We start from the raw sequence: 22,676 nt of genomic DNA, 5'->3' as shown, positions 1-22,676 counted from the left end.
TATGATCAGTATTTGAAATGAAGATAAAACCAGTTCTTCAGGCCTCTGATGTGAACCATATTCGACCACACCACAGTATGGATAGCCTTTGCTGCTTAACAAAGTGCTCTAGGATTAGTAGCTTAAAGCAACTCCCATTTGTCTGGTGATGATTCTGTGGGCCAGCGTTCTGGACCAGGTTCAGCTGGGCATTTCTTCTTACTTGGCTGGGCTCGCTCACATATCGTCAACCAGCCTCTCATCAGGTAGGTTCCTGTGCCTTGATGCCTGCTGACTTCCATCTGAGATTATAAAGGTGACTGACTGTGTCTTAGGTTTCTTAGGCTTCTGTTGTTATCATATTTGCTTCTTTTTTATTGACCTAAAGAAATAATATGCCCAAACCTAGTGTCAATATGGGAAGATATCACAAAAGGCCTAGATAACAGGAGACCTGGACAAATTTATGTCTTTCATCTTTCACTAATGTCACTAAATATAAAAAGTCTGGAAATGGCACCCATTCCATCATCTCTTCCTGTTCTGGTTGGCACAGCTTCCTCAGCATACTTCTTATACTTGATATAATTGTTAACTCTGGATTATATGGTATAGAAAAGGTGATAAACTGTCAGAAGGGTCAAACCAATTACCTGTAGTAGGAAGCAGTGTGGTTCTGCTTGCCAAGTTTCTGATAGCTGCCAAGCATTAGGCTAATTCTAACTCAAAGTAAATTAACATAATTTACTGCAAAGTAAATTAGCATAATTCCCACTCTTCAGATGATAAAAACAAAGAAATCTAGTAAGTTGGTCATGGTCACCTAGCTGGTGACAAGTGAGCAAGGGTGCCTCCAGGCCTGATGGGAACACCCATGCCCTTTCCACTCTACCAAACTCAGCAGCCCATTGAGGTAATTACACAGTCATGGCTGATGGTCCAAAGCTAGTTGAAAGAGTTTCTAACATTCAGGATAATGGTTAAATTCTCAATATTCTTTTCTAATGATGGAGGCTGTGTGTACTTATTACCATTTGACTAATGTCCCATGAAGATTTTCTGCTGTAGAATTCTAAATGTAAATCACAACAACCATCGAGTAATTAAAAAGACAAAGCCTTCAAACACGTGGAATAGTCTCAGTCTTTGAAGATCAAGGGTAACTAATATATAGCTAGATGTTTTGCTTGGAATGGAGGCACAGATTCTATGAAAGTAAAATGTACATAGCCCATGCCACATTCCCTAATTAAAGGAGGGTGGTTGTGGGGTGAAGGGTGAAGGAAAAGCAAAAGGAAGGAGTGGGAAGACTGTGTGATGGGGAAAAAGGTAAGGGAAGAAAACTACAGTGATAAGTTGAGTGAAATTCGATACTTCATAAATTTGTGAGAGCTCTTATCACTTAATGTAATGCTGAAAAATTCTAGAATCTTTGTGTTCTCTTTTCTTGTTACACACAGACAAAAAGGGTTCTGGAAGTATGGACCAAGGCAAATACTAGACATCTGATAGTTTATATTTGTTTTCTGTGAATATGTTGAGGATTTTTCCCCCTTGACTTCTTTTTTCCATCACATTTTAGCCTATTGTTACGTCTCTCTTTTTCCCCAAACCTGTGAAAAATTATATTCAGAACCAAGGACAGATCCTATGTTGTCTTGGCCTTTGGGTTTTCTACCAATTGCCTTCTCTTCCTCTTCCCACCTTTCTGGGACCCTTTCATTGCCTTCATTTTTTGTAAGAAAGAAGAGAGGATCAATCTTATTCCAGGTGGGCCCAAGGGAGGAGGAAAGCTGCTGAAGTGTAGTAAGAGAGAGCTAAACAGCTTCTTTCTTCCCTCCTCTAAGGGCTCTTTTTATCTGAGGACCTCACCAGCTAGCAAGATTTAGAATTATCACTAGTATTATAGTGAATGGTTCTTTCTTCTTAGTGATTCTTAGCCATCTGAGTCCAGAGACCATCTTGTCTTACTTTGAAACACCCAGTATTTCATAGCACATGGTCAATGTTCAATAAATCCATTTTATTTTTCATCTGTGTTCATGTTGCTTTCTGACCTTTTATAAACTTTAATTGGGCATTAAAAAACAAATGCTTTTGTATTTAGAGCTTATTCAAAGATCTCTCCTTTTTAAAATAAGGTTATTTTTAATAGTAGAAGCTCTTTACTCAATTACTCAAATAGATTTTTCTTTGGTGTGTATGGTACTTGGGAGGAACCTAGTGTTATTCTATCTCCAAGCTATACTCTCAGCCCTATTTTATTTTATTATTCTTTATTTTGAAACAAGGTCTCACTGAGTTGCAAAGGGCCTCGCTAAGTAGCTGAGGCTGTCCACAAACCTGTGATCCTCCTGTCTCAGCCTCCCAAGTACTGAGATACAAACATGCACCACCACACCTGGCTATAATAGATCCTTAATGCACAGTAGGGCTGGGCATGGTGCCACATACACCTGTAGTCCCAGTACTTGGGAGGCTGAGTAAGAAGGATTGTGGGTTCAAGGCTAGCCTCAGCAATGTAGCAAGGCCCTGAGTAGCTTAGTGAGACTCTGTTTCAGGACAATAAATAAGAAAAGTGCTAGAGGTAGAATGCCACTAGATCAACCCCCAGTACCACAAAATATAAAGGACACACAGTAGGAAAGGAGGCTATGTTTCTATTTCCAGGATCCTTAAACCTAACTTCTTCCCCAATCCATGTTCTGTTGCCCATGGTCATGTAATGTATGAACACTACAGGTATTATGAGAAGTGTTGTGTAAGTTCTAATTAATATTATATATTATATGTATATGTGTATATATATGTATGTATGTATGTTTGTGGGGGATTTTCGCAGTACTGGGGATTTAATCCAGGAACATTCTACCTCCAAGCTACACCCACAGCCCTATTTCTTATTCTGTATTTTGAAACAAAGTCTCACTAAGTTGTGAAGGTCCTCACTAAGTAGCTGAGGCTGACCTCAAACCTGCAATCCTCCTGTCTCGGTCTCCTAAGTACTGGGATTACAAACATGTGCCACCACACCCAGCCTGAGTAGTATATTTTAATAAAGCTGTTGATGTATTGATTTGGAGGTGATGAGAGGAGGATTTTTATGATGGAGAAATGCTCAGAAATCATATCTTGTTACTGATGCTTGAAGCAACCGGTGATGTTGAACCTAGAAAAGAAAAATGCACGGAGGATTTTTTTTTTTTTTTTTGCAGGTCTAGGGATAGAACCCAGGGACATTCGACCTCAGACCTACACCCTCTGACCTGTTTTTTATTCTTTATTTTGAAACAGGGGCTCACTAGGTTGCGGAGGGCCTCACTAAGTAGCTGAGGCTGTCCGCGAACCGCGATCCTCACGTCTCAGCCTCCCGAATGCTGAGATTACAAGCGGCACCACCACGCCCAGCTCATGTTGGATGTTTTGATTACTTGCAGAATTATCATCTAGAAAGTTTTTTCTACTAATACCAGGCTAAAGCTAACACCAACACATGGGCACTATTTAAAAAATTATTCTGGATAATACCAGGACCCTAACACAAATGAGTAGACATTACAAGGGAGACTATATCTGCACAACAGGTTTAAAAAGATTAAAATTAACAAAGCATGATAGCACACACCTGTAATCTGAATACTTGGGAGGCTGAGACAGGAGGATTGCAGGTTCGAGGCCACCCACAGCAATTCAGCCATACCCTTAGCAAATTAGTGAGATGGTGTTTCAAAATAAAAAATGAAAAGGGCTGAGGGTGTAGCTTGGCGGTAGAATGCCCCTGGGTACAATTCCTAGTACCAAGAAAACAAAACAAAATGAAAAATGATGACAATTGGTCTTATTTAGCACTAGAATACTTTAAGTCCCATCTATGAGGCCCAAACAGACTGATTGGAATGAGTGTGCTTAACAAAGGCAAGCATACAAGAAGGTCCAAGAGGAAAGACTGTGATCAGACCATAATATGCAAACAGTTCATGACTACATAAGCAGGACATAAAGAGAAACTCATCTACAAGTACTAAGATGGACTTGTTTGTCAAAGGGAGAGACTTGCTAATAGCTACTCCTGTTGTAATTCTGGGTGGAATTCTAAAGTCAGTTGGCTTTATGTAGTGGCTTTATAATGCTTTTACTGATATCAATAATTAAAGAAACTTCTGTTGAATGATTTAGGACCCCAATGCCTATTCACTGACTAATTTAAACAAAAAAGAAAAAAGTCTCTGCCCTTAAGGAGCTTACAATCTTGTGATTGTCTAAATCTTATAAATAAATGTGTAAAGAATTAACATGGACTCCACTCAAAAATAATTTTCTCCTTTAAAATGTGTTGATGCCTATCAAACTTATTTCCTGAAAAAATAGTTTATATATATATAACCATCAATTATAATTTATGTCATCTTTATGCATATTTTATAAATTTTTAAAATTAAATAAAAATATTTTGTTTTTCTAGAAATATTTTTACTTTCTGCTAAAAGAAAAGGTATGGTTTATGTGTCATACATTATAAAACTTGGAATGTGTCTTATTCAGGAACTTAAATCTATAGTAACCATGTAATTGTTTAAAATTTGTTTCTTGGATTACTAAGCCATCATTTATGCTGTGTGTGTGTGTGTGTGTGTGTGTGTGTGTGTGTGTGTGTGTGTGTGGTGCTGGGGAGGGAACCCAGAGGCTTTCTACCTTTAGGCTACACTCCCAGACCTATTTTCTATTTTATTTGGAAACAAGGTCTGACTAAGTTGCTGAGAGCCTCACTAAGTAGCTAAAGCTGGCTTCGAACCTGCACAATCCTCCTGTCTCAACCTCCCAAGTACTGTGATTGCAAGCGTGTGTTACCACGCCCAGCCTCATTTATGCTTTTTGGTATCCATTTGGCTTATGAACATAAAAGAATTGAACAACGTATACAAATTTCAGAATTTAATACTTAAAAAACACATGGTCTCATAATGTCATGAAATCATTTCAAATACTGAAGAAAGGCTGTAGAGAAGAACCCTTTCTTGTTTGTTTTGTCAGAACAACTTCTGTCTAGCTCCAAAGACACAGAGAGGTGCAGTGACTTTCTAAGACTTAGAGCCTGGGTCCTGTGGTCTTCAGGCCCGGGTCTCTCTACCACTCTACCCAGTCCAATTTCCTCTGCCCTATGAATAGGATGTAGGCTTGACTGACTTATCAGGAAGGCTTCACGATAGCCTTGCCTGGCATGAGTGTCCTGAGCTCACAACTCCAGCTCTCCTGACCTCTCACAGACTTACATCTTCCTTACCAGAGGACTGCAGTTCTGCTAAGCTACTGCTCAGCTAATCTAAGTAGGCAGATGACTTTCCAGCTTTCAGTGTTATAATTTGAGGACCCTGGTGGATAATTACAATTTGCTGAGTATCAATAATATTTTCTACCTCCAGGCTACACTCACAGACCTATTTTAGGCTTTTTATTTGGAAATAGGGTCTCTGAAGCCAGCACGGCTGGCTTTGAACCTGTGCGATCCTCCTGTCTCCGCCTCCCAAGCGCGGAGATTACAAGCGTGCGCCACCATGCCCGGCTAACACTTTAATTTTAATATTGGGGATTGAACCCAGGGGCATTCTACCTCTGAGCTATACCCTAGCCCTGTTTTTTATTTTTTGTTTTGAAACAGGGTCTCACTGAGTTGCAAAGGGTCTCACTAAGTAGCTGAGGCTCTCCGTGAACCGTCATCCTCCTGTCTCAGCTTCCCAAAAGTTGGGATTACAAGCGTACACCACCATGTCTGGTGCCTTTTTATTATTATTATTTTGAAACAGAGAAGCAGAGCCTCACTAACTTGCTAAAGGTCTTCTTCAGTTGCTAAGGCTGGCCTCAAACATGAGATCCTCTTGTTTCAACCTCTCAATTACTGGAATTACAGGCATGCACCATCACCCCCAGCTGCTTAATACTTTCTTTCTTTCTTTCTTTCTTTCTTTCTTTCTTTCTTTCTTTCTTTCTTTCTTTCTTTCTTTCTTTCTTTCTTTGTGTGTAACTGGGGATTGAACCTAGGGGCATTCTACTTACAAACTACACCTTCTGCTCTATTTTATTGTTTGTTTATTTATTTATTTATTTATTTATTTATTCACTGATGGCACTGGGGTTCCTGGAAACCCTTCTATCTCCAGGTTACACTCCCAGACCTATTTTATATTTTATTTGGAAACAGGGTCTCTTAAGCCAGCGAGGCTGGCTTCAGACCAGCACGATCCTCCTGTCTCTGCCTCCCAAGCACGGGGATTACTAGCGTGCGCCACCACGCCTGGCATTTTTGTTTTTTTAATTTAAAAATAGGTCTCAGTTGCAGAGAGTCATGCTAAATTGTTAGAAGCTGGTGGCAAACCTATGATCCTCCTGTCTCAGCCTCCTGAGTACTAGAATTACAGGCATGCACTACAATGCCTGGGCACTTCTTAATAAATTAATTCCCACAAATATAAGCTGATACTTTTAAGTCCTCATTTTACAAAGGAAGAAATTAAAGAGGGGATATGTAGGTTGTACAGCTGGTTTACATGAGAGTCAGGTATGGAATCCAGCTTTTTTTTCTTTTTTGGTGGTACTGGGGTGGAACCCCAGAGGCTTCCTACCTCCGGATTAGACTCCCAGACCTATTTTATATTTTATTTGGAAACAGGTGTCACTAAGTTGCTGAGAGCCTCACTAAGTAGCTGAAGCTGGCTTTGTTGTTGTTGTTGTTGTTGTTGTTGTTGTTGTTGTTGTTGTTGTTTTTGGTGGTACTGGGGGTGGAACCTAGAGGCTTTCTACCTTTCTACCTCCGGGCTATACTCCCAGACCTATTTTCTATTTTATTTGGAAACAGGGTCTCACTAAGTTGCTGAGAGCCGCACCAAGTAGCTGAGGCTGGCTTCAAACCTGTGTGATCCTCCTGACTCAGCCTCCCAAGCACGGGGATTACAAGCGTGTGCCACCACACCCGGCTAAAACCCAGCTTTTAAATATTACCTGAAGCTGGGCCTGGTGGTGCCCGCTTGTGATCCCAGCATTCAGGAGGCTGAGACCAGAAGATCACATTTCATGGACAACCTCAGCTACTTAGTGAGGCCCTCTGCAACTCAGTGAGACCCAGTTTCAAAATAAAGAATACAAAATAAGACTGGGGGTGTAGCTCAGAGGTCAAATGCCTCTGGGTTCCATCCCCAGGCCCGCAAAATAAATAAATAATAAATAAATAAATAAAAATAAATATCACCTGAGTGAATACTACCTTCATTTGATAGAAGCCATGGACTCAGAGAGAGTAGATGATGTGTCCAGGAGTACAAGGGTCTGGTGGGGGTATGGGGTGAGTCGCACCTTACAGCCACAGTTGTGTTGTTTTACAGTATAAATGCTCTTCAGATGGCTTCATCTACCATCGTGAGCTCTTCACTAAACATCTGTCTTACAATAAAAAAAATAGTTTATATACTTAAAAAATAATTGGCTTTAAAATCTCACACAAACAGGCATTTTAAAATTTACTTTGACAGGAATAACTTGGCAAAATTACTCTTTATTTTCAGTTAATAGCTGTTTGATTTCTAAGATAATACTGAATATTAAACCAATCTCTTTTCACACCTGTTAGTAGCAGTGCCTTTTTCTAATGAGAAATCTTTGGGGCTCTTTGGTATAGACTTGGTATTTTCATCTGCCTATTATGCTGGTTACATTGTGTTATCCAAGTGAGATTAGAAAAAAAAAGTCACTGATATTAAATAGTGATTCATTCTCTGTCATTAACACAGATAGACCAGGCTTTTCTGACAATGTAGTGAAGCTCATTTGGCTGCTTTAAAAAAAAATAGAAAAGAACAGAAAAGAAGCCTTTATTTTGTCTAACCTAACAATAATTTCACTGGAGGAAAAAAAATTAAAATTGCCTCTTTGACAATGTAATGATATCAGTTTTTCCTTCATAGAAATTAAACAAAGTAAAAATCTTAATGGTGGCTTTCCAGGGGTCAGTCAGTGGTGGTTTTTAGAAAAATGCCTAACAAGTTCCCAAGGCTTTGTTTTCAAGATAAATCTTCCCAGCCTGCAGCATTTAGTTGTGTGGGTTTTGAAGTGGAGCATGAATACGAGAGTCCATCTAATGAAATTCAGAGTTGACTCATCCCTTTTCTCTCTTCTCTCTCCTCCAGCTCTTTCTCTTTGTTGTCTGGAACTTTGAGCTCTACATGATACCACTGGTTTTGTTGTTACTATTGACATGGAACTACTTCTTGATAATATCAGGGAAAGATAACAGGCCACGTGATACCGTAAGTCTCTCCTTTCCTGCCTGTGTGTGTGTGTGTGTGTGTGTGTGTGTGTGTGTGTGTGCGCGCGTGCACGCTCGCACGCTCTCCCTAGTCTCTCTGACAAGATCGACATTGAGTTTGGTTTTACAAAACAGAAATTCTGTCTATAAATACTCCTGTTTGGAGGAAATTTTTATCAGATCAAAACTAACAACTCTTTGATCCTAACAATAGAAAGTATTCACCTGTTTCTATTGTTACTCATCTTGGAAGAAGCTAAATTGTGGAAGAAGCACACCAAGGAGTGAGCGCGGCTTCTTGATCACAAGTAGCTGTTACTAGAAATGATTGGCTGCTTTTAGTCTCCTTATTTGTTATATGTCTTAATGCTGAGTCAAAATGTCACAAAATTATTAATGATCTCGTTAAGTGAACGTATTTTACTGAAAACAGCTCTCTGTGCTCTGCTATTGGAAAGAAGGAAGGGAAAGAGGGAGAGAGGTTGGTTTCCTGGAAAAGTGAATTAAAGAACCTTAACTCATTCACTGAACAACAGCCGATATCCTTCTCTGTGACGGGTGTGTATTGAGACACTGACTCAAGGACGAAGAACTTTTGTGAAACCTAGGAAAAGTTCAACTAAACTCTAAACTCACCTGCCCTCTTTGGCATTTCCAAAAGTTTTTAGAATGAGTGAGCCCTCCTTCTCTTCCCTCTTCCTCCCCCCCTCTCTTTCTCTCTCTCTTCTTTCTGTTTTAGACTAAGAAACAGAAGCTAACCACACATCACTATATCCTTGGCAAATATGTTTCCAAAACCTTTCTCCCATGCAAATACATGAAGAAAGGCAAGAAAATGTCCAAATGTGACATTTGCAATTGGATAGTTAGAAGGACATCATTGAGAAAAATTGTCAAACACGAGAAGCTACTGGTTAGCTATAAGTCCTCATCGGATTACATGAACATTTTTAAATTTGCCATTCAAGGTCCCCATCTGATTTATAATTCAGGATTTTTGCCATCTACTGTGTGCATAATGATGCAGAGTTATTTGAACATCAGTTTTAAATGTTACATAATACTTTATTATAATGTGTCATGAGGATGGCACAGACATACCTGTGACATAAAGGAACTTCCCTTTGAAGAAAATGTACTTTGAATGGTAACACAAGCAAAAGATACTTCTTCAAAATGATCATAATTATCATCAAAATAAAAGAAAAATTCTGATGCGCAGCCACCAAGCAAATGGCAAAGTTACCAACAGCACCCCCTGCTTACTTCTCCATTCTGTTTCCATCTCTCACTAGGTTATAAATGTGAGAAAAGAGACTCCTTGTTCATCTTTGCATTTGCTACTGTCTCTAGCATGTGCTTTACAAATTAGAGGTGTTCCAAACACTCTCCATAAACTGTATCAAACCAAATATGAGATTGAAAATAGAGATTTTAATGGTTAGGCAGCATCAAATAGAGAAGAAGTTATTATTATTGGCAAGCATTTTATGGATGTATATTTAAATTGCACACTGAGAGACAAGCCCCAAATGCCAGAAGCATTGGTATCCTGGGGTCTAATAGGTACTTTTGTCAATTGATCCGGGATAGTTTCTTTAAGAAAATAGGACTCTCTCAGACAATTGCTTTTTTGTCCCATTCGTTTCAGGGAGATTGTCGAGAGAGAAGAATATCTACTTTTTACTCAGTTGCCTTGAGACAAATTCACAAATAAGATTATTTGCAAATAGGAAAAAGTGGTAATTTAGTTTTAGCTTCTTAATCCTATGCGGGGCTTTATCTTCAATATTTAGTCATTGGTTTGAGAATTCTTAGTGAAAAATTCTGAAACTGTAGACTTGGCTTGTTATCTTTTCCAGAACATACATACCTTGGATGGGAAAGTCCACTTTTGAAGGGGAAATAATAGATAATATATCTGCAGTAGTTAAAATTCTGAGACTTTTTATAAGCCTGTAGAAAAATTATATAACATGTAATTAAAATTACATAACATGTACTTTTCCAACTGCCATTTATTTATGTATTTATTTATTTATTTTTACAAAATACAACTCCCAAGTAGAATTTACCAAATCTTTTCCTTTTCAGCACATCTCTTCTAGCCGACTCCCCTTTTAGCCCTGGACAACATTGTCTCCCCCAGCACAGCCCGCTGTGGAACATTCTATAGTCTAACTCTCATAGAATGCCAACTACACTCCATAACTCCCAGTAATTGCCTTTTATTTGTCCCAAACACACATATCCACATATTCTCTTCTTTCCAGGCACCAGAGCAGCAATCACAACGTTTCATTCAGCTTCTTATTCACTGGCTCAGTTGAGACCTTACGTAACTCTTAAATCCAATTTGTCTAATTATGTGTTTTCTGGCATACCCAGCTGTGCATTTGAACTGGCTGCTCCTTTTGAAAAGAAACCTGGATTATACTTTGCTGGTTACAGATTGTGTGTGTGTGTGTGTGTGTGTGTGTGTGTGTGTGTACTCACAAATTAAGAGAAAGGGCTGCTATGCTGTGACTAAGTGACTCTTATGCATAGTGTTTAGCCCTGGAAGAACAGTATTTTGTCCCAAGCCTTTATTGGTAGCCCCCAAATATTTCAGAATCTCTCAGCATGTGTGAAAACATTCCAGGATCTCTGAGGTACATTAATATTGTTCACTGATCACAAACCAGGAAACTTTCTATTTGAGAAAGCAGAAGAGTTTTCTGCCATGGGGAAAAAAAACAAAACAAAATAAAACAAATCTGTACATTCAGTAGAAAAAAATTCAATTAGGAAGAAAACTTTTAAAAGAAAAAAATTAAGATGGCCTTCAGGTCTATATAGAAAAGAGAGGAAAAGTTCCATAGCATAAAAAGTTGAAAAGGGAAAAGGAAATAACCATTGGTAGATAAAGAAAAATGTGTAGATGGGCAAACACTTTGTCTTCAGTGTATTAATTGATTGTTAAGATTAATAGCACACTAGTAAAGTTTCTTTCTGTGTCTGTTGTTTGCTAAGGAAAGCCTTTCTTTCCCTCTTGAAGATTCTTAAGATCACAGGATCTGAAAACCCCACCTTTCCCTTACCATGGTTCCTATTCTAGCTTCATAAAAAAAAGTGAGATATAACCCAGGCTGAAAAAGTTTTGCTGTGTTTAATAAATTGGACCTGTTAAAGACAGGGTAAGTGGCTAGCCATTCCTGAGGCTGCTGCTGTAGACACAGGAGGTGCTCATGAGAAACAAGCATGAGTAGAAAGAGTATTTCACCTCCACATTTTCCCAGTTGGACTTAAAAATAAGCAGCCCTGGATCTGAATCTACTTATACTGGGACCATGACATTAAAATTTCTAGCATGATATTGTTAGGCTCTTCCAGAGAAAACTGTTCAGTACATGCTTCATTCAGAAATGTCTCTGGCATGAAAGGGATTTATAGATAGACATGTCATCCTTCTCTTGGCTGAGCTGTCACTCCAAAGTCTGAGGAAAATTCTCCCTGCACTACCTTTTAGGCTTGTACCAACCAGCCAAATTGCAGCTCCTATAGACAAAAAAGAGCTGTAAGTTGAAGAGTGCATGCCAGGAAATGGTCTTTACTTTGGGTTTAAAATTTTCAGAATCTTCCTTACACCCTGAGTGCCATGTGAAGCACTTTTTATTTCTCAAGACACTTCGTCCTCTGTCAGGAAAGAGAGGCTGCTTGTGCCCACCCAGCCAGAGGCTGGATCCTCCTAAGTCAGGTGACCCCTGGTCCCACCATCCATGGCAGTTAAGGAGAACAAGCTATGGCTACATGAGCTCTTCCTTAAGAAAAGGGACTCAAGTGTCAGGGAGGGAAGGAATGGGTTGACTAAGCAAACCAGATGTCTATTTGCACACTCTAGAGGTATCATTATTTCTACTTTACTTACAGAGAAACAGGGCCAGAGAAGTTAGATACTTTTTCCAAAGTCACATAGTTCATCAGTCTAAAGTCTGTGCTCCTCATCACCAATTATGTTTCCTCTTGGGGCTTTATTTTGGTATACTCCTGCAAGTTTCTTCTGTAAGTTACAGAAAAACAAGGGACACTAACTCTACCTTCATGCAGTCACATTAATAGTAAGCATTTGTGCTCACTTTGGCAGCACATACACTAAATTTGGAATGATACAAAGGAGATTAACATGGCCCATGAGCAAGAATGACATCCAAGTTTGTGAAGCATCCCATATTTTAGAAAAAGATAATAAACGTTCATTTTCCCCACCCCACCCCCCACGAGCTTACTGACTGTTCATTCAGGGAAATGGAATGGATATCTATTAAATAACTTCTGTGTATCAGATATCCTGCTGAGCCTTTTGGAGACATCACCTCTTTTCTATTCTTTATAATAGTATAACACTAAATGGTTTCGTCCCCATTTCACAAATGAAGCAGTTCAAAACAAGAGGATCATAATGAATTCCCAAGTGTGATGTGAACCCAGTCCTTCCCTGATGACTTCCCTGAAGTCTTCTGGAGTATACACTTGGGCATATCTTTCCCAAGGGACCATTTTCTAAGTGTCCAGAGCTTTCCACAGAATCCTAAATGTCCCCTGATTCCTGGTGACGTCCCAAGAAACCGTGGGATATCTGTTCCAGCCTGGATGCCCTCGTTAATTTCAAAAAGCATCTGTGGCTTGGAGAACGACCTTCCACTCAGCCAGGTGAGCTTGGGAGTAAAGCAAAGCCGAGGCTCTTCCACATCAGTGAGGCAAGCCTTTGAATTTCTTTGACATAAAGAAATTCTTCAAGCAGCGTTTTTTAATTACACTTTAAAAGAACATTCATTCTCACTGTCATGATATTCCTCCTACACAACAATCTCAGTTGCCTAATCAATGGCAGCATTACAAGACTGAAGAGTGGGGAAGATCAATGAAATCATTCTGACTCATGATATGGCTGTGACACAAATCGTGGCAAAGTCTGCCGCGCTGAAATACTTTAGTAAACACCACAATGCTCCATTGCCCTCCCCCATGATAAAGCAATCCATTCTTCTTTTCCTCTTTAGAATAATACTGAATATTATTTCTTGTTGGATCTGGTCCAGTGAATCCCAGCGTACTTATCTCTACAAATGAAGCTAATAAGAGGGGAGAAGGCCACCATAAATGGTATTGTTACAAAATTTGGGAAGGTCCACCAAAAAAACTGGTGTTTGACTGCATCCTGTCAGTCAAGTGCATTTATTGTTTTTTAAGCCAATGCTCTTGGTTCCAAAGCAGTTAGTGGTAGTTTTTTTGTTTTGTTTTGTTTTGTTTTTTGCAGTACTGGGGATGGAACCCAAGGGCATTCCACCTCTGAGCTACACCCCAGCCCTATTTTTTAGTCTTCGTATTTTTGGAACAGGGTCTCACTGAGTTGCGAAGGGCCTCACTAAGTAGCTGAGGCTATCTGCAAACCGCAATCCTCCAGTCTCCACCTTCCCAGTGCTGGGATTACAAGTGTGCACCACCAGGCCTGGCTCATGGTAGAATATTTGAATATGTGGAATTCTTAATAAGTGAACTACTCCTCAGAACATCTCAAGAGATTAGCCAAATCTAATCTCTTGAGAGGACACTATATATATAAAAGCACTTTTTAAAAATAGTACTGGGAAGGTGGAGGGTGACCTGAGACCCTCTACCACCAAACTGTACCACCAGCTCTTTTTATTTTTTTTCATTTTGAAACAGGATGTCACTAAGTTAAAGAGATTGGCCTCAAACTTGCAATGCTCCTTCTCAGCCTCCCAAGTATTGGGATTGCAAGTGTGTACCACCATACCTGGCTACAAAAACACTTTAATATAGTTAGACCCTATCTACTTCAACAAGGATTCTCTCATTAAATTAAAAGCAGCATCCACCACAAGTCTCCTGTGTTTGTATCTCAGTACCAAAAAAGACCACATACTCAGTGCTCTTACCATAAGCAGCACTGACTCATTCAGCCTGTAAACACATCTAAAATTGGATGATCACTCTTCTTCTTCAGGCTTATTTCAACAGCAATTTTCTCATTTTTTTCCTTGGAAGGTCACCAGCTTATAAAAACCTGAGGACCATGAAAGTACCAGGGCTCTAGTTTTCCAATACAGTCCACTAGCATAAAAGGTCAAAAACAACAGCCAATTAGATGTCACTGGGAAAGTTCATCCCTATGACCCTTTTTAAAGCTATTCACCAATTGCTAAGCCTTGCTAGCTGGTCACTCACTGAGCAGAGTGGTGCCCAACACACTAATGCCGATCATCTCATCAGGATCTGGACATGACCAGTAAAATTTCTACATTTTCTCTACCCACCCTCTCACCATGCTACCAACTCCTCCTTCTCAGAAGATGATCAGGCCTTCTATTTTGTAGATTATTCTCAAATTCTACACTGAGGCCCAAATGATTCATTCCGAGTTATGGTTGCCAGACTTAGCAAATGAAAACACAGATGATAATCAAATTGGAATTTTAGGATTTTACGTGACAACAGGACTACTTATATTAAGTAATACTCATTGCATATTTGAAATTCTAATTTAACTGGATTTCTTGTATTTATGTGGCAACTTTATCCCAATTGCACCTGTATTCTTCTTACCTGTAGACCTGTAGCAAAGTGATCATTCTAGAATAAGATTCCAGTTGCATCACTGTGCTACTTTTGGTGGTACCCTAACATCTTCAAGCAGGCACAGAAGATCTCTATGAGCCAGCCTCATCCAAACCAGAGCTTCAGAGCTGGGTGTGGTGGTGTACACTTGCAATCTCAGCATTTGGGAGGCTGAGACAGGAGGATCACTGTTTGGGGCTAGCCTTAGCTACTTAGTGAGGCCCTCTGCAACTCAGTAAGACCCTGTTTCAAAATAAAGAACAAAAAGTAGATAGGGCTGGGTGTGTAGCTCAGAGTAGAATAACCCTGGATTCTGTCCCCAGTACTGCAAAAAAAAAAAAAAAAAAAAGAGCTTCAGCTTATTAATTTTTTATTCCATCATAAGTGCATTTGTGGCTCTTCTTTTTGTTTGCTTGTTTTATTTTCAAATTTTATTGATCAAAAAGAAGGAGAATTAGGCCAAAGGGGAGAGAACACAAGTGAATGGGCAGATGCCCATGTTCTTTCAACACCTCACTCAAAGGGACAATAGTTCATCATTTGGGAGAGCATGAAACTAAAGCACAGAGAGATTGCACCACTTGCAGAGGCTCCTGTAGCACAGCTGGACCAGAACCTAATTCTGACTGGCATCCAGACCTCGGTTCTGTCTCTCCTATCAACCCATCCCTCCGGCCCAGGCAAGGCTAGCACTCCATGACACAGCTAGAAAAGGAGAAGAAAAAGAATGATGGACAGATAGAGAATCTGAGCCCAGGATAAGGTGGTGCCCAGAGCCAATGGGTTTGGATGGGAGTGCTCTATGTGGAGCAGATAATGGTGACTCAGACCAGGGCAGTGATCTCCAACATGGGCACATGTGCTGTGCCAGCTAACTGCAGCTGCATGGCTGGGCACCATGGACTGGCTGATGGACTGCATGGCTGGAGCACTGGAGGTCCTTGCCACAGATGTGGCATATGAGGGGCTTCAAGTCTGAGTGTGATACACCATGGCTCTACAGCCACAGAGACCTGCAAATGTCCCGTCCCTAAGGCTCCGTCCTGCAGAGCCCCGGGAAAGAAGACACAAACGCCGAGTCTGTTGATGATGCTTCCTCTTTAATGCTTCCCTCTCCAATGCGCACAGCAGGCAAATATATATCAGCCTCATAACCCCTCCCTCATCACTCCACCAACCCCAAGCTTCCCACAGCTAGGGCATGCACATTTCTAACCCTCTCATAGGCGGGCTGGTGGTAGCACGAGGCGCTGCATCACTGATCATCCGTAGGGCGCCTAATAGGGCTCACTGCGCAGGCTCGGGGCACCGCCAGCCTCGTGAGCCTCGTGGCTTGGCAACATGCCTAGGTGCCATCTTGAGCCACCGCCCCATCCTGGTCTAGCCGAGCGGGCCCCGACATGCAAAGGCACAGGCGCATTGGGGCAGCTCTGATCCTGGCGAAGGCCACGCTCTTCCCCAGGTGCCTCGCTCTGGGCTGCCCCTGGCCTCTGCCTCCAGCTGCAGCATGTGGGGTGTGTGTCTGTGTGTGTGTGTGTGTGTGTGTACCCCAGTCTACAACCATGAGCAGATAGGAGCTGAGCCACCAGACCATGAGGCCCCAGGACTTAAGGAAGGAGTTGGAGGAGGGATTTCTACCCTGGGGGAAAGAGGAGCTTTGAAGAATGGTGGGCCTTTCGAGAGGAAAAACGGTTTCCCAAATATTTTCTAATTCATTCTTTTTCTATCTATCCATACATACACACATATATATGTATGCCTTCTACTCCTAAAATATATTTATAAATATAAATTTACATTTCTTGCTTATATATATTTTGGCTTTTGCAAAAAAATGTTGTTGAACCCTCTGTGAGCTCATTTAAATTTATATTCTACAATATATCTGTAGTATCTCTCATACTGCCAGAAAACCTACCACATGATATTTTCTGTTTGTTTTAATGGGGATTGAGGACAGGGGTATTGTACCTCTGAACTACTTACACCCCTAGCTCTATTTTAATTTTTTCATTTTGAAATGGTCTCATTAAGTTGCCGAGGGCATCACTAAATTATTGCATGCTGGCCTTGAACCTCTGATCCTTCTATCTCAGCCTCCAAGTACTGGGATTATAGGCAAGCTCCATCATGTCCAACCTACCAGATAATTTTTAATGATTCATATTTTTCACTATGTAAATACTATATATGCTTCTTTATTAAACATTCTTTTTATAAGTGTTTGCTCCATATACTTTTGCCATCTCAAATAATGCCATAAGACAATGCCTGGACAAATTTTTGGGCACTGCTTTAGCAATGTCCTTCAGCAAAGTCCTTAAAAATTTTTAGGGAAAAGTACATGCATTCTGAAGATTCGGGGTAGTTAATGTTAATTTGCCACCTATTAAAGTTTGAGCACTTGGTGTGCATGTGCTCACTAAATAACCACTAATTATGTTTATGATTTCTTCTGGAGCGCAAACCCTGCCTTGTCACTTTTGCCCCTTCCCAGTCTACCCTACCGACTCATGCTCACAGAGTTCAAGCGAGCTGCCCCTTTGGGTTCCCTTACTTCTCTCCATCACAAATTGATTTAATATAGTTGCTGCCAAGTCCTCCATTTTTAGACCTGACTTAAGTTGTCTGAATCACCTTTGGCTAATCAAAACTTCCCTCTTGTGTGGCTGTTTGCAATACAGCCCACTTATTCCACATCTCACTGGCCCTCAGAACCAACATGCCCCACATCTGCTGGCCATGTAAAACCTAATGGCTAACACCAGAGTAACGTAAATAAGTTCCTGCCTTTGCATGTGTTTTTTTTTTTTTTTTAACTAGCTGGGGGAAATGCAAATGGACTCTATAAACTAGCTGAGGAAAATGCAAATAGACTCTAACAAAGGCACTTTCCCACAACTGCTTGCTTTCTCTCCTGAGCCCCACCCACTGGTTGAGCTCCCAGATATCTCCATTTGTCCCTCACACTCTTCTTGGCACCCCTAACCTCTGTGGGACCCCTAAGTAAGAAGTTCCTTCTATCTCATGCACTTGGACCTCACCCCCTCCCATTGCATCTCAGCTGACTACCACCCTCCAGCCTCACGTACAACTTTGTCCTGTCTGTGTCTGACACACAGTTCCCCCACCCCCAGCAGAGCTCTCCTCGCAAGCAGCCATTGTGGCTTATGGCCACTCTAGTGGGAGACCTCAAGACCAAATTAGAGAGAAACCATAATAATAAAAAGCGCAATGTTTTCTCTGTATTGCAGTAATTGGCTCGCCGCGGGTCTTACCAGCCTACGAGTGCTATAATTCTATTCTCCATTTGTGTACCTAATCCCAGCACAGAGCAAGATTTCTCAGACATAGCAGTGTAATTGCAAATGTTTTAATAAATATTTTAATCTGGTCTTTCCTTCCAAATTGCAACTGTCTAATTTTTGTACACAGATATTTCTAGTCAATGAAAAATTATTGAGTTTTCACAGGTGCTATATAAATTTGAACAAAAACATGCTGTTGTTCAAAGATGAATTAAAACATATTCCTTACCCATGACAGTATGGGCTAAATATCCATCGCCAGAGTTCTCACTTGACTCCTCAGTCTGTCCCTTTCGCTTGTAATTCCATGTTTACCTTTAATACTTCCAGAGTTTATAGACTGCCCTCAGCTGCAGCTCAAACTAGAATTGGAAAGATACAATGACAGAAAAGTTGAAGAGTTGCGTAACCTGTATGTGACATGTCAGTTAATATAGAAAAAAATGTAAAGAAAAACACATCTATTTTTAAAACTCAATTTTCTAAAGAGGGCACTCTTCTTGCTTTAGATCTGTTAGGACGCAGAGGTCGGTGCAATGTTTAAAGTTAGCGATAGTTGCCTTAGAAAAAAACTTACACTTTTCTGTGTTGGTTCCTGCCATCTTCCCCAATTCTTTCTGCCTTGCTCGGCTTCTCCAGAAATGCATAAGAGAGTATAATGAAGCAAAGAGGAAGTACTCTTAGTTCTCACAAAGGATGTCTTCCTTGAAATCCAACTCCTTTCCTACCAGATGAATTATCTGGGTCATTCTGAAGGAAACCTGAAGGTGTGACCCCACAGATGGCTGACTTTTCTCTTGAGCCCCAACTAATACCCAGAGCCCAAGACAGTCACTGCGATGCCAATCCCCCTGCAGGCCCCCCATGGATCTGGGGAATTCACTATCTCAACGGCTCTCCAAAGTGTACAAGTTGAGTGTCTACCCTCATGCCAGCCAATCATCTCATCACCTCTCTTCCTGTAAGAGGTCTGTACCCTACGACTTGGCGTTTCTGTAACTGAGAAGTGAGGCTTGCGAGAGAGAAAGAGAGAAAAGAACTCACTGGTTTAGTCTCAAGTGGACATGTTGTCCTACCTATGGCTAATGGTCTTCTCTTTGTTTTCTCTAAATGAGTTTCCACTGCCCTTTCAATAGATGGGCAAAGTATTTGAAACTTTGTGGTGAAGGAGGAAAGGAGAATGAAGGACCATCCGTGGCACCTCCTGGGGCACTTGCCAACTCAACCCTGTGACTAGATTGCACTGCTAATCTTGATCATCGTGAACTGTATGGGTTTCATATGGTATTTGTAAAACTTGTCCCTGGTTCACAAAGGCGATAAAAAAAAAATTACAAGACTTCCATTAACAAACTAAAGTAGAAACAAAATATTTTTATCTGCTTGCAGGAAATGTTTATAAATTAGAGCTTTTATTAGGAGTTTGATAACCCTGGGGTTTTTATTTATTTTGTTAAGCATTGTATACTTGTACAATGTACTTGTTGAGTGTGTACACAACATTAAGCCTTTTTACTATCCTGTTTGTAGAACTGGAATGATACTTTTCAGGTCAAACGAAAGTACATCTTTGAGGGTATTGTCTGTCATTTGTTACTGAATTTACTTCATCATGCAAGAAAAAATGCTGTACACTATTAGACTGCACACTATTGCTATTTCAGTTATTATATGCTGTATAATTATTTGTTAATGTTATAGCATTGCTTAAATAAGAGAAAGTCAACTTACCTATACAAACTTTCCAAATGAGTTAGAATCCCATGGCAACAGCAGAAAGAACCTAAAAATAAGTGTTACCACCACATCTTTCCAGAGGGCAGTCATTAAGAGACCAATGTCAAAATTAGGAAGACCTAGGATCAAGTTCAAAACCTTCTACTTTTTAGCTCTACACATGTATTTATTCCCCTAAGCCTCATTGCCTTGGTCAGGGCAGTGGGGGCCATAGCTACCTTGTTGGGATCTTCTAAGGATTTAAAGGACAATGCCATGTGCTAAACATACAGTAAATGCTCAGTAAATGATAACCAGACATCGTACCACATAGAACAGTAAGCCGGTGTGGGTATCATGAGTTCAGATGCTTTGTAAGTCACTCACTCTCTGGAACAGTCTCCAAATCCTTTTGAAGAGAATGGCTTTCCATAGTTGTTAGTCATTTTTCTTAAAGATAAAAATGAAAATAATGGCATCACCACCTAAGATTCCTTCTGTCCATAATACCTATGGAAAGCCTGACAAAAATAAAATCTTTTATTTTGTGTGTGGTACTGGGATGGAACCCAGGGGCGTTCTACCTCCGAGCTACACCCCCAGCCCTGTTTTTTATTCTTTCTTTTGAAACCGGGTCTCACTGAGTTGCAAGGGGCCTCACTAGGTAGCTGAGGCTGGCCGAGAACCACAATCCTCCGGTCTCAGCCTCCCAAATGCAGGGATTACAAGCGTGCGCCATCACGCCCGGCAAAAACTTTTAATTTTATCAATAAAAAAGCATAGGAAGAAGCTAGGTGTGGTGCTATACACCTGTGATCTCAGTATTTGCGAGGCTTAGACAGAGGATTAAGGTTCAAGGCCAGCCTCAGTAACTTTGCCAGACTCTTAGCAATTTAGCAATTACCCGTTTTCAAAATAAAAAGAGCTGTTGGTATAGCTCAGAGGTAGAACACCCCCGAGTTTGATCCCCAGTGCCACAGGAAAAAAGAAAAAGCATGTAGAGAAATTTTTGAACAAAGTCAACCTTCAATAGATTAAAGCTTCTTAAAAGCTGAATTTTATAGAAATGCCATAAATGTCATTTTATGGGTTATATCCACAAATATGTAAAAGAAACATTTTATTATTGTATTTTCCACCACATAAAGGGCATAAAGACAAAGGCAGGCAGCTCTATGAAAAAAGAATAGAGCATTTTACTGAAATCCTTGAGTCTGGAGGCCAAACAGTCTTTCCTAACAGGCTCACTCAGGATGTATTGGGAAAAAGGAAAGGAAAGGTAAGCCTACGCTAGCATTCCAGGCCTGGAGACAGGGACTAATTTTAATAAATCAGAATGGAACATGAAAATGTCAACTTAATCAAGCATTTAAATTTTATTAATCAAGCCTAATTTTTATGAGTGCAAATAATCACTGAAGCTGGACAAATTTGTTCTCGATTGCATCAGAAACATAATTTTAATATTTAATGGACTGATGAATTTAAATGGAGAATTATCTTTATGAAACATGCTCTTCATAATTTGCCATTAAATGAGAAATAAAAAATCAACATAAATCTTACATAAAGGTTATTTAACTAAATGTTGGTAGTATAAATATTATAAATGCATTATGCACTAATTTAGCAATCACACAGTACACTACATAAAGCAGAAATGCTAAGTGGACCAGGCCGGCTTTTGTGAGACAGTAGAGAGAGCTGTGGCTCTGTGGCGGAAAGCCCCTGATAGAATGGTCACAGGGGTTTATGTGGGGTTTCCTGAACATTCTTTTCATTCAGGCTTTTAATATCACCACAGACATTTTTTCCAGTCCAAATGTAGGTCCAACCCCACTAGGAGTTTCTTTTGTGAAGATTATTCTGAATAAAAAAAGATTTAAAAATAGTTCATTACTCAAAGAAAAAAAGACATAAGCGAAGAACTAAAGCCTTCTGATGATAATTTTTAGACATTATAATATGCTCCATCTTTAAAGTTAAATTTTCTAACATAATAGTCTCAGGCCCCCCCAAAAAATTCTAGGTGAAAAAACTCTTAATGTCAGAACATTTTTCTTTACAAAACTGTACCCACTCTGCTCACCCCTCTATGACCTCCAACACGTTGCTGGGAATAGCCAGCCGCTGTCATTTTCCTCAAAAGTGAATCAGACCCAACAGATCCATATGGTCCAAAAGTTTGCCAAAATTAATCTCCAAAATAAATGTTTGCTTTTAAAATTCTTTGAAGATCCCACGGTTTCCAAAAGTGTCATGTTTGGCCTGTATTATGTGCACCATGCATTTATCCAACAAAGAACATCTTGCTTACTCAGCATTAATGCTCCGGAACATAACTGATGGTGTTAGAGCAAGGGACGTGTGTGAGGAGATGGCAGGACACGCTCTCCTTTATCGGTGCATCATTATCTCCGATCACAATGAAGTTCAGAGCAATAGGTACATGCACGCAGCACGTGGTGAGCTTCCCCAGCTCCCTCCCCATGATACTGAGATTGGCATTGATAATTTTATATGTATCTAATAGGACATGCTCTCTTACAGAGGTCACAGCATCTCTTTTCTTCTTGTGTTGCAAAAAAAATGCATTAAATAATACAGACCTTTTAGCCGGGCGTGGTGGTGCACGCTTGTAATCTCCGCGCTTGGGAGGCTGAGACAGGAGGATGGCACAGGTTCGAAGCCAAGTCTCAGCTACTTAGGCTCTCAGCAACTTAGTGAGACCCTGTTTTCAAATAAAATATGAAATGGGTCTG

General features: G+C 40.3%; 1 protein-coding gene across 13 annotated transcripts in view; it reads left to right on the top strand.

The window, feature by feature from the left end:
- The window catches only part of MCTP1 (multiple C2 and transmembrane domain containing 1), a gene marked incomplete at both ends in the record, with an annotated part of 619,238 nt that overhangs the window by 511,641 nt on the left and 84,921 nt on the right, over positions 1 to 22,676 (top strand). For 7 of the 13 annotated variants that reach the window (XM_080719329.1, XM_080719323.1, XM_080719335.1 and 4 more), the window contains one exon: positions 8,154 to 8,273. The exons of the other annotated variants lie outside the window; for them this stretch is intronic. In XM_080719329.1, the coding sequence (XP_080575455.1) occupies positions 8,154 to 8,273 (120 nt within the window). The remainder of the gene's footprint in view (positions 1 to 8,153; positions 8,274 to 22,676) is intronic. 13 annotated transcript variants of the gene reach the window in all.

The sequence above is a fragment of the Muscardinus avellanarius genome (assembly GCF_963383645.1).
Source record: "Muscardinus avellanarius genome assembly, chromosome: 1".
Taxonomy (NCBI): domain Eukaryota; kingdom Metazoa; phylum Chordata; class Mammalia; order Rodentia; family Gliridae; genus Muscardinus; species Muscardinus avellanarius.
Note: the sequence above shows the minus strand (reverse complement) of the source record. Positions and strands in the feature narration are given on the sequence as shown.